Genomic DNA, 14,852 nt, shown 5'->3' with positions numbered 1-14,852 from the left:
AGTCCCCTCCAGGTCCGCATCCCAGTTCACATTTTTCTCCTTCTCTGTATTTGTTTTCTGCCTGACCTTGCATTTGGCTGAAGATACGGTACATTCCACCCCCCCCCCCCCCCCCAATTCATTTTAAGCAGTGCTAGCAGCATGCTCTATGAATGGCAATGACTGCCTGCTGGTCAGTCCACCACTTTGGACCTGATGGTAATATCTCAAGAAGTATTGAAACATTTGCCAACATTTTTTGCTCAGACATTCCCAACTCCCTTAGGATGAACCATAGACTGTATAAATAATAGACGTAGTATCCGTGACGTCACCCATCTGTTTCTGAAGCGCTGCTTTGAAGCCAATCGTCGGTGGGAAACATATTGGAAATGCTGAACTCAACCTAATTCCTGTTTAGCTAGTGTGAGGTAAAGAGTCCCCGAGCCAACAGCTATAGTTCTCCTCAAGTGGACACTCGAGAAACTGCAGTTTTTAGCACTTCTGCATTGGCTTCCATTCCATTCTACCACTTACAATGTTACAATGTTACAATGTCATTTAGCAGACGCTTTTATCCAAAGCGACATACACACTTGGGATGAACTGGGCCCGTATACACGTCCAGCCATTACAGAAACGGGGCCATTCGTCTGAACTTACCGTTATGGAACGGTCCGTTTGGCCGTAGCGTTAGCCGCATGCACAACTGCACATAATTGGCCCATTAACTAATTGCACCATGAAAGTGAGGCTGGTGCAGAATGTAATATGTCCAGGGAACCTCCTGGAAAAACCCTGTCCAACAAAATTGAATTGTGCATGCCTGCTACTCATAAACAACAATAAACATAGCGAGCGGTGCCGGTGTGACTGAGAGAAGATCAAGAAAAAACACTTTTTCTGCGGAAGACATTTACATTTATTACAAGAGTATAGAATGAACAAACAGCTATTATCAGCAAGTCAATCATCAAAGATCACAAACAAAGAGAAAGGTAAAGTTTGGCTTCAGATCTTGAACTGGGTAAATGCCTGTGGTGTTTCTGAGCGCACGGTAGAAGACCTTAAAAAATAAAATAAGCAACATGTTTGTGCAACAAGCACCGCCACCAACGTGGTCCAGGTGGAGGACCACCTGTCCCCCCATCGAAGGATGAGGACTTGTAAACAGAGTTGTTTGTGAAGGATTGAATTCACGGTATTGCTAGCAGGTTACCTACGAATTATGTTCTAATTCATTCATGTCAAATAATCTACAGAAGTACTTTTATTTACATTTTGTAGTTTGTCTTAAAGGGTAACGCATAAGCACAATGTCTGCCATCCTTTAAACAGCCTAACAGGTGTGGTAATCCTGCCGTTAGCACCTGTAATGGTGGGGTCTACCTCCATTAAATGTATTGCTTAGTTGGGGCGTTAACTGGCTCATGCATACCGCTAATCAATTTGTTTTTCACCATTAGTACAAACGGCCTGTTTTCATCGCTAATGGCTGGACATGCATACAGGCCCTGGTATGTGGGCTAAATGTGAGCATACTAATACACTTAACCAAGATGATTGAAATAGTGGAGAATTGTTCCCTTTTACCTTTAGCATGAGATGGAAGCTATTATTCTTTGGGTCAGTAGATTAAATTGAGACAAGTATAATTAGCATATTTATGTGGTTCATTAAATATACAAACAATAGTGCATTTAGCTTAAGTCACCCATGTGGCAGGCACTGGTTCAGTTCCAGCCAGCAGCCCCTTTCCCACATGCCATTAACCCACTATCTCCCCACATCTGAAAAAATTGTAAATTGTACCCGCTAAGATTGAAGTTTTTCACTTTAGCATTATCACATCAGCATTGAAGCTAATTTGTGTACAGCCATAGACCTACATATGCCACTAAAACTTGGAAACAATCAACAGTTACCACCCTGATAAGTGAATCATTTCATCTGTTCAGGGAAGCATCCATCCATGCTCTCATTCCATATTTCTCTCTGTTTGTAAATAGCAAATCATTTTCTAAATCACTGTTGTCACCCCTGACAGTCATCTAGCTCCCCAAGGTGCAAAAAAAAAAAGGGAATCACATGGGTCGCTCCTTTTTTTCAGAGATCTCAATTCCCCTGTGAATTCATCCTCTATACGAATTCAATTTCCTTGCAGCTGCCTTGCTGTGGATTTATTATATATTTGTGTATTTGTATTCATCTGTGACCAGTTTATCTGTTCATTGCAGACAGAGTCTCCCCTCCCCCCCTCGATGGGAAATTTTGACAAAGATAGATCGAGCCATCTGTGAGACTATTGAAGTTCAATATACTCTGAGGCTTTCATTTGCTCAGAGGAATTTTAATTGCTGCAAAATATACAGAGGTTGGTGTCGGATTTTGAATTTACTACTTGTTTATGAGTTGCTGGCGCGTTGACAGCTCATACACACATACAGGTGCACACGCATCAGTGCACACTCTCAGATCAGTGTCGCGTCTGCGAAGTTGTCATAATTGCCTTGCAGCGACATTTGAATATTGCTCAACAGTCCACTAATGACTAGCTGGTAGTTGGAGGCGGATGCACGCACACTATCTCAAACATGCAGGCAGAGATATAGCCACAGCGCACATACACACACAGTCAGTAACAGGGTAGGATTTATATCAGGGTGGAGCTGACGTACTGCACCGTCCCCAAGGTGGTGAGTCATCTCGTTGGTCTGTCCCTCTCTTAAATCTTTGTCCAGCCTGTCTGGAACTTATTACCATGGGGAAACCTGATGTGAGTCATGTCGTGTGTTTTGCATTTGAGACTTTAAGGAAGACAGGTAGAGAAAACGCACAAAAAGCAAGCACAAAGAAATGAACAAGGCTGATAGTGCTGTGACTCTTCTGCTATATGCTGTGTGAAAGTCCTCTACAACCAATTAGAGTCTAATGGTAACCTGCCAAATCTGATTTCTTCCTCTCAGACACTTTTGGATGTATCCCAAATATAGTCACGGCGCTGTTGCAGTATTCCAGAGATGATATCTTCATGTAGGACCACCAGTGAGTTCGCAGCTGCTCAAGATTTCTAATAAGATTTATACACTGACTTTTCAGACTGCAAGAAAAGATACACCTCTACTGCTAATTTTCACATTCGAGGAGTAAACTTCACACTTATTACTTCTCAAAGTACAGACTTACAGAGTTTGGTTTCTGTTTTTATCTTGCATCTTTGTAGCAGTGTTGACCAGTCACATACCAGAAGGCTGTGATTTAAGCAGGAAAAACAGTCCATATGGAGAGCAAACGCAGGCAGAGTGCAATCTGTCATAATGAAATATTGTGGTAATCAAATGAGGTTTATTTATCTCCGAAAACAGATATCTGAAATTCTTTGGATTGTTAGATGTACATACATACAATCTCTGCTTGACACTGTGTAACAAAAACCAGAGTATAGATTTCCTGAGTTCCTAGAAGGCTTCAGAAAGGATTGATCTGACCTCCACTGAAAACGCAAGCATTGCATAATTTATTTTCTTCTCCTCACGAGGGCAGACTTGACAATGGTTGTGTTTTTCTTCTTACAAATCTGCTTCATGATGGTTGTACCTCGAGAAACATAAGATCTGTTCAAATATATCACAAAAACGTTGCTTTCTTTTTCAGCTTCCTGCCATTGGAGTAAACTGGGGTGAAACCTCTGTGTTATGTACTATTTACAGTGAAACTAAGATCCACTTGAAACTGATGACCGGGCACCACCCCTGGGGATGCAATGACAAAAAGTGACAACATTTATTTTGCAGACATATCAGACATATCTGTTTGGGGTGATATGACCACAAGGTAGCTTCTCAAGTTGATGGTTAGACAATAAACAATGCAGCACACAGAAAAGGGAGTCATGGGGGCCCAAGATTAGGCTCTTAGAAATCTTTCCTTTTATGACCTTACCGCAATTTATAAATGGAGCGCCACCTGCAAGCTAGTTCAGGCAGACAACTCGAGCTGCACTCATTCATACTGACACGTCATCATCCTCCCTGTCAGCTGATCTCAACATCCTCATTTGGCGGTCTATTTAAGCTGCAAGTCTCCCTGTCTCTGCCTCTGCTTTGCAAGTGCTCCTGCTGTCCTGCTCAGTGCTGTGTGCAAACTTTGTTAGTCCTAGGGGGTTAGTCCTATCTCATAACTCCTAAATGTCTGCATTTAAATAATCTATGAGGAGTAATGGGTTTGGAGCCCATACCCCAAACACAATACTGTATGCTGCAATAAACTTTATCTTGTCTGACTGAACTATTTCTGTGTCCTGATTAGAGACTGAACGGGAGTGCTTTTGTTGTAAAGGACTTCAGTGATTCAAGATGCCTCAAGATACTCCACACACCTTAACTTTAAACAACTACCACATCAGTCTCCTTATCTGACAATGTGAATGCATTCATCTATTGTGCATTCATCTTTATTATAACAATGGTTTTCAGTATGCAACCTTCCCCTCTGCAGGTTAAACTCCCAAAGCAAAGTTCACTTGTTCATCAATTCATTGTGTTATTACCAGTGTAAATCATTTAACTAGAATTTGTTTCTAATATTACGTGACTTGTTGTCAAATAATTATGTAAAAGCCGAGTTAAAATGCATAATTTAATATCCACTTATAATTCATTCCTCATTTTGGGCTTCTGAAGCTTCAGCTAAGCTCCTCTGCTCACATGTTCTGCTAATTAACCTTACATAACCTTATTATGATTCAGATTGTACTGCTGTGTTACTTTACTGACCTTTCTGCTTTACTGCTCTGTCCCTTTGTCTTTTATGCTCATAATTGCGAGGCACCATGTCACGTAAGTTTTGAAAATGGTATATAAATAAGTTCATTATGTCTCGTTAATATTATTCTGTTAGGCATGCATTTTGTCATCGATTACACAACTGTTTTAACCATCATGCTAACTAACTAACTGAGCAGAAATTATGTAAATGATATGCTAATTTATTCTGCATAGCTGCTGCCACATGTACAACAGTGTACAGCATTCATGAGCCAAGAAAGCACCAATTCTTTGTGACTGTCAGATGAAGAAAACAGAGAGGCAGGCAGGCAGAACAGAGACACTGACACAGAGACAGATGAATACAAAGAGAAAGACAAACATCAGCGTATACAAACACAGGGCGGGAGGATGGGTATAAAAATGTTAAAAGCGAGGGCACAACAAAGAAAAAGATGATTTATTAAAGAGAGAAGACGGAGAGTGACAGAGACGGGCCATATTCATCCATCATGCAGTGTTTAAATGGCTCAGGGTTGTCACGTATGAGGGTGGTACACAGATCAATCAAACTCAAGAGTCAGGAGTGGGGACACACTTGGTATTTGCAGATTCTAACGTAGTTGGAAAAGTTAATCTTCATTTAAAGCTCTGAAATAAATCACAACAGCTCTAATGCACTGAGGTTTCTTTACACTGCATTTTTATTCATCCATTGTAACATCGTAGTGGTAAGCTAGGTGGCCAAATCAATACATCATTCAAAACGAACACCAAGGATTTATTTATTTATTGATTTCTCAGAGTTATAATCACCAAGAAGATAATGAAGTTTTATCTGTTTTTCTGCTGGGACAGAGCCCTTCTACATGCGTATTCTACTGGGTAGCCCGCGTGTTTGGCAGCCTACTGACTGCCACTGTTGGCACTGGTAATTTCATTAAAGCCATATGTCATGAGAAGGCATTAAAGATAATGTAATTTAAGTGTTGACAGCTCCTCGAGCAGTACCAGCTGGGGGTGCATTATTATGGAAATAATAAGACACCTTGGAACAAAAGCTTATCAGATTATCTACACAAAAAACAAAGTATTAAGACAACAAATTAACTTCCAGGGGGTGCTGCTGTGGACTGTCTTGACTGAAACTTCTTAAGCTAGTGTTAGGATATAGCCAACTGATGGCGGCTGACAAAGGCTTAGTATTCACACTCAGAAATAAGACTGGTACACTACAGCTGGACCAAAGAGAAAGAGGGCGTTAAGGGTAGCCAGAAACCCTCCTTTACATGATGTTGGGAAAAAATCTGTCTGTGCAGGAGTTTGATGGTGACTCATCACATATTAAAATAACTTTGAAGCCCTTTGAAATGTTGCTTTTACGCAACCTAGTTATTGATTTTTTAGCTTGCTGGCCTCTACTTGTTTGTTTGCCAGCTTTCACTTAGTCACTTCCACTTGCACCTTATAGCCAGCTAACTTCCAGTATGTTGCTTATTAGCTTTTACCATGTGGCTTGCTTACTTTCACCATGTTGCTTGCTAGCATCAACTATGTTGTTTTCTAACTTTCACCATGTGGTTTACTAGCTTCCGCCATATTGCTTGCTAGCCTTCACCATTTGGCTTTCTAACTTTCACAATGTGGCTCAACAGCTTCCACAAAGCTGCCTGCTAGCACTAACTGTGTTGCTTGCTAGCTAGCTTTCACCATGTGGCTTGCTAGCTTTCACCATGTGGCTTGCTAGCTTTCACCATGTGGCTTTCTAACTTTCACCATGTGGCTTGCCAGCTTCCAAAAAGCTGCTTGCTAGCGTCCAACATGTTGATTTCTAACTTTCACCATGTGGCTTGCTAGCTAGCTTTCACCATATGGCTTTCTAACTTTCACCTTGTGGCTTGCTAGCTACCTTTCACCATGTGGCTTTCTAACTTCCACCATGTGGCTTGCTAGCTAACTTTCACCATGTGGCTTGCTAGCCAACTTTCACCATGTGGCTTGCTAGCTAGCTTTCACCATATGGCTTTCTAACTTTCACCTTGTGGCTTGCTAGCTAACGTTCACCATGTGGCTTTCTAACTTCCACCATGTGGCTTGTTAGCTAACTTTCACCATGTGGCTTGCTAGCTGACTTTCACCATGTGGCTTGCTAGCTGACTTTCACCATGTGGCTTGCTTTCTAACTTTCACCATGTGGCTTTCTAACTTTCACCATGTTGCTTGCTAGCTTCCACCATGTGGCTTTCTATCTCCCACCATGTGGATTTCTAACTTTCACCATGTGGTTGCCAGCTTCCACCATGTTTCAAGCTAGCTTCCACCATGTTTCAAGCTAGCTTCCACAATGCCGCTTGCTAGCTCAACAAAGCTGCTTGCTAGCTTTCACCGTGTTGCTTGTTAGCTTCCAAAATGTAACTTGCTACCTTTCACTGTGTTGCTTGGTAGCTTCCACTATGTTGCCTTTTAGCCTCCACTGTTTAGCCCAAGCGGCATCCTCCGGTCTCAAATTATGAAGCCTATGCGGAAGTGTTATAAACTGCAGTTCATCTAGAATCCGCTTGAGGCTGGCTGCAGAAACACCGGAAACCACATAGACGCCCATTAAAAAGGCGAACTTTGCAGCAACAATAAACATGTTTACAGCCTGGTTCAAAAAACGGCTTGGCTCTTCGTAGCGAATTTCTCTATCGGCACACACTGTGCACACTGTACACTGTATTCACGGATACTACGTCCATATTTTATACAGTCTATGGTTTAGCCTAACCAGCTAAATTTCCAAGCAGAATATGAATATCGCAGCACATTTCGTGCTCCAAATTGAATAATGCTGTAAAAGTTCACCATAAAGTTTGTCAAAGTCAAACTTGTGATAATAGGTCTATGTGGGCTTGTGAAAAAGAGGGATTGTTCTGGTCCGTAAAGGTCAATAAACCCATTCCTTGGGGAATGCCAGAAGAGAGATTGAAGGCTTGGTCGAGTTTCCACATTCACTCCTTTGAATCTCTTCTTCTCCACATAATGTAAGAGAAATGGATAATTGTGCAGAAAGAGAGTGGTGCAGTTATGTATGCCTTTACACAAGTCAAGATGTCACAGTACAGTTGGACTTTGAAGTAGTCTAACAATGATTATCACAGTATGATTCCCTACATTGGAATGTTAAGCAAGAAGTCACATCATGTTGCCAGGTTTGTTGCCTAATCTTAGTTCTGTTAATGTACTTAGCATGCATCCAAGTCCTTACACCATGAACAAGGTTTTGTTGTCAAAGTCAGGTTCTCAGTTCAAACTGCAGATAACCCTGGTCCCTGTTGGTCAGCCTCAATTCCTGCTCCTCCACATCTCTTTTTCATCCCTCTCTCTCTTCACATCCTATCTCTGCCTCCTTTTTCTCACTCTGAGCTCCACACTGCCTTCCCCTTGCTTTTTTTCACTTTATCTCCTTCTATCTGATAGGCTTTTAACACTCTCTCCGTGTAACATCTGCTCCACTTGCACCTCTATATCTGCATTTCAGTCTATCAGCTTCTTTCTGACAATTTTGTCTACCTCTTATCTTTCTTTCCTGTGTGCAACTTTCACCTTACAAACACCCCCTTTAGTCACATGACAGTCATACTCTTAAGTTAAAACTTCCGTCATGTGACTTCAAGGGAGGAAGCATCCTTTTAAGGTGCTGGTAGAGGTTAATCTTTATTAATCTCTTCCGTGAAAGGAGGGGAAATGGGAATCATCACTTTGTTCCACGCTGTCTTTTAAGCCTGACACTAACCCTCGCATTAGATACAGGCATGTAAACATACACAGGCTGTGTATGGTTGAGTGGAGAGAAGCTAGTGTTTCATAAGCTAGGTCATGTCAGGTCAGACCGCCTGTGTACAACATTTTTCCACACCCTGTTATCCTCCTCCGCTCCTCCCTGCTCCTCTATTTATTTTCTGTTGTCCATCCAATCAATTTTTGCACATATATTTATCTTCTCCCATCTCCCCAGGCATCTCATCTTATTTCTTTTTTTCTTTCACATCCCTTTTTCTCTCTTCTGTCATCTGATCTGTTTTTTCCTTTCTATTTTCTGCTTACATCCTTTTTATGATCCCTGTCATGGTTCCTTGATCATCTCAGCTTCATAGACTTTTATATAAAGTCTACATTTATTCCACTGTGATGGGGCCATTGGGCTTTTTCATTAACTCCCCTGTACAGATATTGGCGCTACTTTAATTGCTGATTTCAATCTACAGTCTCTCATCACAGGTTAAGAGAGCACTTATTTTTTGTGTCTATAATCTACATAAAATAAAGGACATTACAGCCAACTCCATGTAACATATTGTCTAGTTAAATTCCAGCTCCATCCTCTTTATGCTGGTGTGTCTGTTTGGGCTCCAGGCACAGAGCAAATTTTGTTCTTCAATGAGCTAAATACTTTTTCACAGGGTTGATTCATCTTTTAGTTTATGAAATGACAGAAAATGCACCAGAGATGTTGGGAGCAACACTCAGAGCCTTTGAACTGTCTGCTGTAAACAAGTCAGAAACCCAGATTTGCTCAGTTAGCCTCTTTTAGTTCCCCTTTCAAATACTTTTAAAGAATTAAAGATACATTATTCCCTATGAGCCGTGTGTATAAATTCTGCATCATCAGGTGTTGATAGCAGTTACACCAAAATAGAAATAGTCTAGAGAGGTCTTCTGCAAAATGTATACCCTTTCCCCCCAAATTCAGCCTGACATATTCAGTATCTTTGAAGCTTTCGGGATTTTAAAGTTTTATGATTTGAAAAAAAAGGGGAGCAGAAAATCATTGCATGTGAGAGGCAGCGATCATTTTGTTTTTGGAATCTTTGCTTGATAGATTTTTTTTGATGGAGCAGTGAAGAGTTTGCATTTAAATTTCCAAACCCTGATTTTGTTTGTGCTCTGGGTGATGCTCCCTTTGAGCGTTTCCACAACTCTTCGATAAGAGGAGCAGTCTCAAGCAAAATGGGTCATTTCTAACTGAAATTATAGCATATTTGTTAAACCTGTAAAACAAAGTGAAGACGATCCAGACCACTGATGGAATAGAATGGATGACTTGCCTTCATTTTCATGCCCATCGTTAGCTTTGAGACCAAAAGACAGCCTCATGTCCCTGGTTGCCCCAAAAAGAATCCTCTTGCTTTGGGAGTCTTCCCAACAACCTTTATTGAGAGTTTGGCTAAACGATGTTTTAATTCTGCTAAAATTGGAAAAGATAAAATTCTCGATCAGGGGATCATCGGACAAATACATTTTATACCCACTGGAGGCCTTTACTTGATTATGTAGACCGCCTCCCTCCCAAGAAGCTGCCCCCATTGGCGACTGCCCAAATTCAGCCCCCTTTTTACTTTTTACTTGTGTGCCCTCGTCCCTGGTAGTTTCCTACACTATCCACTGTCCTCTCCTCTCAAAATAAAGGTGTAAAAGCCCCAAAAATATATATATATAAAAAAGAAAGTCAGCCTCATTGCGCTACTGCAGCCAAGGCATGCGCAGAAGTGACTTGGACACTGCAGGAGCCTTCATTTGTCAACAGAGCTGCCAATGAATAATCTTTTTAGAATGAATTACCAATTAAACCTAAACTGAAATAAATCAGCATGATAAGAACTAACTAAAATGACAGAAACAATGTTTGTAAAAAAAATGTATTTGACGTGAATTTTGATTTTATAACTTGATCCATGTTCCATCTGTTAACCAAGCGGCAACCCCCGGTCTAAAAATATCATCATATATCGTTGAGGATCCGCTTGAGGCTGGCTCTAGAAGTACCAGAAACCACATACACACCAATTCAAAAAATCAAATCTTTACAGCAGAAATAAACATGTTTACATCCTGGTACAAAAGACGAGTGTAGTTTTTTGGGCATTTTCGCCTTAATCGTACAGGACAGCTGAAGAGAGACAGGAATGGTAGGGCGTAGAGAGTGGGGGAGGACATGCAGCAAATGGTCAAGGCTGGAATCGAACCTGTGACCTCTGCGAGGAGGGCTATAGCCTCTGTATGTGGGGCGTGCACTCAGACCGCTCAGTCAATGGCATCCCAACGTCCGTTTAAATATGCAGTCTATGTTACAGACTTCAAACTCTTGGGCTAGGCCAAGCTAAGCTAATCAGCCGCTGGAGGCTTAGTGTTCACTGTGCTGATATGAGAGTGGTACCACATTTCTTACCACATTAATCCACTCACTCAGCCATTGCAGCTGTTTCAAGATAATAGTGTCAGCTCCAGCTCTAAATCTACAATTCCTGCTCTGTCCCCCTAACTTCATTTTAATTTCTCTTGTCCTCCTGCTGGCCTTTTTGCCTCGTTTTTTTCACATGTATCCTTTTCTCCTCTTCTATTTCTGTTGTCTTTGGGGATGTCTGAATATTTTTTAAAAAAACCATCCCCAGGAGGGTAGCTCTGGTATTTTAAATTGCCGTTTCTTTCATCACACTTTGCCTGTGCCTTGTCACCTAGTTGGAAGTAACTCCTGTGTAGGCAGTACTTTTAGCTGAGGAATATCTTAAGCCTCTTTTAAATCCCCTGTGCATAAGAGCAGGGCACTCAAAGCACAGACAGTGGCTGACTTATAGATGTCTTAAGTGTGAGCTCCTGTGGGGGATAATTTCATTCTTTCATCTCAATAACACTGACCTGACTGTTATAATTGGCCTTTATAGGCAGCATACAGGTGTGTATTGAATACGCCAGTAAACTCTTGACACCCTGTCTAATTGCTTCTTTTTGTCTTCCAGGTGTCAGAAGCCAGGGATAAGACTCTCCAAGGTCTGAATCGAACAGTTGAATACAAAGAGCTGAAAGGCAAAGACCCTTCACCCGTCGAACTCGTCAAGAAGATCGAACAGGTACAAAACATCCTTGAAGACATTTCATGGATGCAGAAAAGTTGCATATTTTTCCCATCCAGGCCTGCACACTGTGCATGTTCAAAAACTAATCTCTTTATGCTTTATTACTGCTTTATTATTAACCTCTTAAAAAGAACTCATAATCATTGTGTCTCTGTTCACGTAGCTGGAGGTGAATCTAGCAGAGAGGGAGAGGCAGGTGCTGGAAAAAGAACTCCTGGTGGACCAGGTGACCCGGCTCTCGAAGCCGCTCAGCGAGCAGGCGGAGAACTGCCAACAGGACAGACTCTCACTGGCAAAAAAGGTAGACATCAAGAATCTACTCACACTTAAGACTCAGAACAACGTAGAGACCAAACACTTTGTAGCATTTGATTGTTATTCCATGGCGAGTCCAGTCTTTTATTTCTCTTGTTACATCTTTTTCACAAACATACAATATTGGAGGGCATTAAAGGTTACATATTATGCTCTTTTTCATCAAAATACATTGGTCTAAGAGGTCCCCAAAACATGTCTTTAAAGTTTATTGCTAAAAAAACCCACTTGGAACTCAGATTTTGGTCTGCCTGTAAACACCTCTTTTTCAGCCCTGCTCAGAACAGTATGTTTTCTGTGTCTGTGCCTTTAAATTAGAATGAGCTCTCTGACCACGCCCCCTCAGGAAGTGGATGTGGCCTTGGCTCTCCAGCACGTTGATCTAATGTTTACATGTTGGCTGCTCACAGACCCGCGTTACTTCAACCCTCTGAATCTGATCCAGAATCTGATCCTGATGGAGAGGCGCCTGCAGTAGGACCTTTCTGAACGATTGGTCACAGATTTAGTGTTTCTTGTTGTTTTATTTGTCAGTATGTCGACGTGTGTCTTGGTACACAGCTACGAACATGTAGCTATGTGGCTATGCTAACTAGCGCTAGCACTTTTCCATTAAAAATAAAAATCATCCACTAGATCTTTAAATCTGCAGACGTGGGGAGTAAAACCGACCTTTGTGTTTATTAAGACAGCCTACAACTAGCATGCCTTCCTCCTAAGCTCCTTGTTAGCATACATGTGTGCAGGTAATGAAAAACGGAGGAGGAGTTGAGTTGTACTTTATACAGTCTATGGGCTGAACAAACTCCGAGCTCTGACTTCCGTTACAGACTGGATGTCGTTGAGACGTATGAAAAACAATGAAAACTGAAACGGCTCGTTTCAGCACACATTTACAGAAAGGTGGAAAAATCAGAACAGGGGCAGAATGGATTTTTTTCAGTTTCGGAGGGTTTGTAGACTTGCCAGGGAAACATATTTTAGGTAGAGAACCATTAAAAAGTCAATTTTGCATATGTGACCTTTAAAACTTCACCTTACTCACAACTTTCTCTCTCTTTCTCTATTCCCTTCTGTCTCACATCCTCGCCAATCATAAATAGCCTCATCTGAAGCCTCTTGAACAAGTCTTGTTGTGTTTAACATCAAAGAGGATTCATTTGACTTGCAGAAACACACTAGATGTCACACAAACTGTAAGGTCAAAGGTCCACTTCCTGTATAAGTTCTAAGTAGATGTCAAACGTATACAGTATATATAGGTTTGCCACTACAGCCAGAATAGAAGCGTATTGGTATATACTGTAGTTCAACAAAACCGGCCTAAATCAGACCATATTCAATGATTAGCCTCACAACTTGTGTTCTGTATCCGTCCAAACATGACTTCTGTATCAAAAAGCATTTTGAATCAGTGTGAAATCCCTCCCTTATCTCTCTCCCTGTGTTTTCTGCCTCCAGCTGAACGAGCTCCGAGCTCAAATAATCGACACAAACCACCGCATGATGGCCGTTTCTGCACAACTTTCCATGAACCAAGCTGTTGCTCTGGCTCTGCAGCAGGAGATCAAAGAGAGAGAGCTCCAGGTCAGAGGTGGTCTCAGTCACTCACTGCTCTAACAACAATGTTGCGTCTCTGGAGAAATGCCATGATCTTAGTTGCACATACACCCCCCCCTTCTGTGTCCTGCTGTCCTTCCCAATTTCCCCTGTCACTCTCCACTGAACACGATCGAAGATAACAAAAAGCGTCTTGTAAAAAATCTCTCTTTGTGCCTCATAATTCATCTGCAAACCATTTAATTTGCTGATTTATACAGCAAAACAAATGAAGGGGTGAGCGCAGGGGGACCAAATAATATTCAATAATAATTTCCATAACAAACGAGACACTGAAAACAGAGACAAATTCTGCTAACACAGTAGATGAAAGCATGAGAGAATCAGGATTAATATTTAGACATGTTGATCAGCAATCACAGTCACAATCTGTCCTGCAGCTAGCTGTTTGATGGTTGTTTTTGACACATTATAATGCAGAATCAATATTGTTGTTCAGCAAAAAGTCACATTAATCAAATTAATCAATCAATCAGACTTTATTTATAAAGCGATTTTCATACACTGGCGTTGTAACACAAAGTGCTGTACATAAAAACAACTTAAAATAGAATAAATTAAGAAATAGATTCCACCCCACTATCCTAAGGTTAAGAACACAATGTATATGCAACAATAGTAATAAAAACAATAGTAATAAAATAAATAAATACCAAATAAAAAAGAAGTTGCTGAGGAAACACTCTCATGATATCTTAATGAGGAAACACTGGAGGTAAAATAAGATGTTAAAACTCAACACTGGAAGTTAAAATCACCAAAATAAGATACATTTCTAAGATAATAAAACATTAAAATATGAAACCATTAACAGAAAATAAGATGCTGTACTTAAAATAAATAAATACATAAATAAAATATAGTAGAATAAAAGTGACTACAATTTGAACTAGATAATAAATTCATAAATAAATTATTTAATAAATAAGTAAATAAATAAATACAAAAACTGTTAAGAATAAAAATAAAACTCAGTTTAAAGCGAGACTAAAAAGGTAGGTCTTGGGTTTGCTTTTGAAAATATTTATTAAGAGGTTACTTTATCGCATTGTTCAGCTTTTGAATGTTTATGCATGTTCTTGGACATGTGGATTTAAACACTTTTGCACCCAAATATTGAGCTAAGATCCTCGTCAAAGCACCAAAATATAACTTTCAGTTCATTTTGCAGTTGTGGTTTCTGACTGGATTTCAAACTGACATCATTACTTCTACATCCATAGCAACCAAGGAACATTCAACTTTTGTTTACATATAAGCTAGGTGTTTGCATTAGCCT

At 40.6% G+C, this 14,852-nt stretch overlaps 1 protein-coding gene across 3 annotated transcripts in view; it reads left to right on the top strand.

The window, feature by feature from the left end:
• The window catches only part of ccdc146 (coiled-coil domain containing 146), a 65,484-nt gene that overhangs the window by 43,182 nt on the left and 7,450 nt on the right, over positions 1 to 14,852 (top strand). For all 3 annotated transcript variants that reach the window (XM_034673421.1, XM_034673420.1, XM_034673422.1), the window contains 3 exons: positions 11,522 to 11,632; positions 11,802 to 11,939; positions 13,415 to 13,540. In XM_034673421.1, the coding sequence (XP_034529312.1) occupies positions 11,522 to 11,632; positions 11,802 to 11,939; positions 13,415 to 13,540 (375 nt within the window). The remainder of the gene's footprint in view (positions 1 to 11,521; positions 11,633 to 11,801; positions 11,940 to 13,414; positions 13,541 to 14,852) is intronic.

Source organism: Notolabrus celidotus, chromosome 21, assembly GCF_009762535.1.
Source record: "Notolabrus celidotus isolate fNotCel1 chromosome 21, fNotCel1.pri, whole genome shotgun sequence".
NCBI lineage: Eukaryota > Metazoa > Chordata > Actinopteri > Labriformes > Labridae > Notolabrus > Notolabrus celidotus.
Note: the sequence above shows the minus strand (reverse complement) of the source record. Positions and strands in the feature narration are given on the sequence as shown.